Below are 4,697 nucleotides of genomic sequence, written 5' to 3'. Positions count from 1 at the left end.
CCTCCCCCCTCCCGGGCGGCCTATTTCCCCTTCTCCATGTGTAAATATAGGCGATGTCCATTAGCGTGTAGTAGTCCTTCAGCGGCTCCTCTTCATACATCACGTCGATCTAGGAGAGAAAGGAATGGAATCTGCCTTTGGAAACGCCCCCAAGAAGAGGCGCACCGGCAAGTTTCGGTCCACACCCCCTTCCCCCCTCCCCGGGTAAGGTTTGTGCTTTAAACCCGACTGCTTCTCCCTACAGCCGGCCCAAAACATTCACCTTAGAAATAGGAAGAGATGGTGGGAACAGATATGTTCCCAGAGCCAAAGCTCTTCATAAGCCAATACAGGTACCAATTGTTATTATTACTACTACTACTACTACTACGATTATTTCAGGATTGCTCTTGCTTAAGGCCATTAGCACAATCCTTAGCATGAGAAAGGCTTCAAACATTTCACCCCATAGATGTCTAAAGCCACACTGCCTATGATCTTCAACAGTAGGGCAAAAGATCTGACAAGACAGAGCTAAGCAATTTGATGCTATCTGACACATATAGCTAAAACAGACAAGCCTACGGCTAAAATATACCATACCTTACAAACTGAAGCATATCCCTTAAATAGACAAGATCCTATACTTACTAGCATTTGATTTTTTTAAAGAAAAAAACTATTTTATTTGGCAATCTACAGTCATATGGAAATCACATTAGAACATTGTTCTTCTTGTTGTTGTCCCCGCCCCCCTTTATAAGGCAAAGTACCTGGAAAGTATTGGGTATGTCCATCTTACTCCGGAGAAACTTTCTGAGATGCATCACAGTCATTGCGGCTGGACAGCGGAGATACCTTTTGTCATTCACCTAGGAAAACATTGAATGGGGAGGGGGAAATAATCCATACGGATGAAAACTTGGCAAGGATGCCTCCGTCTAATTAATACAGCACAAAGACAATGGAAAACTTTTTATCTTTATGCAAACAGCTGAACCAAAAGAGCCAAACGGAAGCGCAGAAGGTTAAGATGCAAAATATTAGTTATTAACCAGTGTGTAATCATATGAGATATGTTAAAATTCCTTCTTTACAATTTTTTAATTAAGGAAAAATAGAAAGAAGCAGCCCCTAATGCCCAAAGTGCCTGGATCTTTCCTCAAAACTCTTTTAATATTAGTTGCCCAGAAGGTACAATAAATAGCTGCACAGCAGCTGTCTGGGGCATTGTTATTCTTCACAGGATTAAATATATATATATTAATGTAGCTAGCCCACCTAAACAGCATCCTATTTTCTGAGGTAGAGATCTTAGTATGAAGAAAAATAAAATTTGTTTACCTCCTCTTTGGATTTCTCTTTCTCTTTAGTTCCTTTCCGCTCCACCCTGGGAAAAGAAGTGGTAGAATTATAACTCTGTTAAAAGCTAGCTCCGAAGCGGCAGATCCAAAGGGAAAACAAAACAACTGCCTCTGAAACTTGCCTATTCTGGTCGAAGAACTCAATGGATAAACTTATTATCTCGTCATCTGTTATGATTCGTTTGTCTTCATCCGCAACCTCTCCCCGGTCTTCATTGGAGCCGTTGGTAGCTGCAGAGAAACGCCGGAAGTCATTTACATTGGGAAATTCAAACTAGGAAGAAGGAGGAACAAACCTCAGGAACTTGGGGGGAGGGCTCTGTCTGCCGAGTTGACCTCGACAAATACCCTGAGTTTGTATCAAAGGTTTAAATGAATTGTGCTCTATGTTGGCACTGAATTGTTATACCGGTTTTGATTGGGTGTGGGGGTGGGATTCTTTAGCAATCTTCGCTTTTGGACAACGGGACAATATTATCTCTACAAAAAGAATAAAGGGAAAACTGTTTTACCATCAGCAGATGGATGCGCGGCGTAAAAGTCTCTTCTTCTTTTCATTTCATCTGAGTGAGAATACATAATAGCCACTTAGATCATTCCAGGTTACATGTACATTCACAACTTGTGATTCTCGGTAGCATTGAACGGCTTACTTACTTTTGAAAAGGCCTGGTACTAACTTGTACACAATGTCTTGGAGAGTTTTATCTGACCTGAAACATAAAATGCCAAGACACCCGGATTCAGAAAGGGGTCAGGAGTCAGCCCCAAAGCTGCCCCTCAAACTTGCCAGAAACCCACTTCCACAAGGGCTAAAACCAGCCGCCAAAACTTGAACTCCCCACCAGTAAGTGCAGTCGTGACACAGAGTTTTTTGCTGCAACAATTCTTTTCTATCGACCAGTAATCCTATCAGTCCCAGTATTTCTTAATACATATAACGAATGAAAGGTCACCGGGAAAGAGGGATGAAAGAATACAAAGCACTCAATGGAGGAGGAGATCTGAAGAGAATGTATATATTTTTTCCACTTCATTGTGTCCCACGAAGTGTGCCTGCACACGAAAGCTCACACCTTGAATTAAACTTTGTTGGTTTTACAGGTGCCTGACTGGACTCAAACTTTGTTCTACTGCTTCAGACCAACAGGGCTGCCCACCGGATTTTAACAATTTGCCTGTTTTCCTTAACATGGTGTGTCCATAAACGACTGTGGTTTTCTCTGTGGTCAATTTAAATCTGAAATAACAGCGCCTTGTAACAAATGGCGGAATAAAATGGATAATTTGCTGATGGCCAATGAATGAAACCGAAGTCCAGCGGCACCTTAAAGACTTAACACATGTTCCCGACAGAAGCTCTCCTGAGAGTCAGAGATCACTTCATCGGAGGCGGCTGTTGATTCATTTTAATGGCAGCAGGGAAACTCAGGAGAGCTACGGGTGGGATAAATTTTGCCTGCCTTTAAACGCAAAAGGAGCAAAACTGAGGAGAGACCTCTGCAGAAAAGCACAAAAGGCACTGCGTAGCCGAGGCCACAATGAAAGAAGGTGTGGGTGGGTGGGGGAAGCAATTCTCCCTAACTGTAAAACCAGATTGTTAACAATGTACAGTGCAAACAGTCCCTATGCACAGCACACAATACAGCAAACTCTAACAATTCAAGTATAACAATTCAATGCCCGATACAGTGAGGTGTAACAACTGACAGTCTGTCGGCTACTCAAGACCCGGTTTCCACACCTTCTTCAGTTGCAGTCCTGTGTGGCCAACTCTAAAAGTGCCACAAAGGCTACTTGGAATTGTTAACCGTATGAAAGTGAAGCAGAAAAGAAAAACAAAAGCAAACTTCAGCGAATGAGCAAAGACCCCCAGTAGGCACTGGCTCACTCTGTAAATTAGCAGATCAGAGTTCCTGGAAGAAAAACCCGCGGGGGGGGCAGATCCCTCCCCCCTCCCCCAGGCCTCTACACACAGGCGCCCGCACGCACCGAGAAGCCCTCTGGACAAAGTCTCCGGCCTACCTGATGTTCAAAAGCGGCCTGGTTTTGTGCACTTGAACGTCACAGATAGGACAATACTTGCTGGTCTCCAGGTAGTGCACGATACATGTCTTACAGACTAGAAGAACAGAGACAAAAATATCAGCAGGGGTCCCCAGAAAACAGCCGCAACCACAATAGTACAGGCAAGGTCCTTTGGGCTCGGCCCGCGGCAACCGCCCCACATCAGCAGTGGCCCAAATGCTCGAAGGAGCGCCCCTGAGACGCATCCCGCGGCCTTTCGACGGAGCTTCTGAGCCCCGCGCCGAAGCCAAGAGCAGCCCCCCCTCCCGCGGGCGGTACTCACAGGAGTGGAGGCACTCGATGATGGTGGTGGCGTCGATGAAGTACCCTCCGCAGATCACGCACATGAGGTGGGGGTTCAGCTCGGTGATTTTGATGCGGGTGGTGCGATGCATTTTTGCGCGAGTCCGGGCAGCTCTGCAAGACACATGCAGCGGGAGCGTTGAAGGGCCGGAGGGGAGAGGGGGCGGGCCTCTGGCGCACCCCCCCCCCGCGCGGCTCTTCGGCGCCCTTCCCGCCTTCTCAGAGGCCGCCCCCCCTCCAAAGATATCCCCGAAGGGGCGGGGGCGAGGTGCAAAGCACGCGGGCGCCGAGTAGAGCTGGGAGCGCCAGAGGGGGGTCCCCGCAAGCCAGCCCGTCCGTGGCAGGGAGCGGCCGTTGCCCCCGGCGCAGCGGGCTCAGGCGGAGGCGGACAAAGGGGAGCCCAGGTGCCTCCGGGGCCCCGATGGCGACCGCGGGAAACTGGGAAAGTGGGCGACGGAGAGCGGGGTGGAAGGAGCGCGGGACCCCGGAGCAGCTGCGGCGGCTGCCCTGGGCATTTCCGGCGAGGAGAGACGGAGGGGGCGGCGGCGGTGGCTGTAGTGGTGACGGCGGTGGAGGGAGGGAGCCAGGGAGGGAGGGAAGAAGGAGCCAGAGAGAGAGAGGGAGAGAGAGAAGGAGGGAGGGAGGTGGGAGGGCCGCCTGCCTGCCTGCCTGCCTGCCTGGATTTGGGGCCCGCACCTCAGAGCAGGGACCGTCGGGCACGGCCGAGGAGGCCGGGCCGGCAGCGGAGGAGTTCGGTTGGCGGCCGGGCGGGCTGCCTGCAGCCCAACGGGCTCGGGACGCGGCGCCCTCGGAACCATTCTATCCCGGGGGTTGCTATAGCAACTTCCACTTACCCTTGGCATCCTGCCACCGCCCGGAGCGCTCCAGGGGGAGGGGGCGGGGCCCCGCGCGGGGGCGGCAGGCCGGGCTGGCGGGGAGGAGGCTGGGGCGGGGCGGGGGTCTGCCGGGGCTGAGGGGGGAGAA

General features: G+C 50.6%; 1 protein-coding gene across 1 annotated transcript; it reads right to left on the bottom strand.

Annotated features, from left to right (window-relative positions):
• Positions 1 to 20: 20 nt before the first annotated feature.
• On the bottom strand, positions 21 to 3,822 carry BMI1 (BMI1 proto-oncogene, polycomb ring finger; the record flags this gene model as incomplete). The annotated part of the gene is made up of 8 exons (XM_015410003.1): positions 3,694 to 3,822; positions 3,369 to 3,465; positions 2,001 to 2,056; positions 1,856 to 1,906; positions 1,466 to 1,574; positions 1,324 to 1,369; positions 753 to 851; positions 21 to 109 (listed from the first exon to the last, which is right to left on the bottom strand). Coding segments are annotated over exons 1-8 (659 nt in total), but the record flags the coding sequence as incomplete, so codon positions are not given.
• Between the last annotated feature and the right edge of the window lie 875 nt (positions 3,823 to 4,697).

This window comes from Gekko japonicus, unplaced genomic scaffold, assembly GCF_001447785.1.
Source record: "Gekko japonicus isolate JY-2015 unplaced genomic scaffold, Gekko_japonicus_V1.1 scaffold101, whole genome shotgun sequence".
NCBI lineage: Eukaryota > Metazoa > Chordata > Lepidosauria > Squamata > Gekkonidae > Gekko > Gekko japonicus.
Note: the sequence above shows the minus strand (reverse complement) of the source record. Positions and strands in the feature narration are given on the sequence as shown.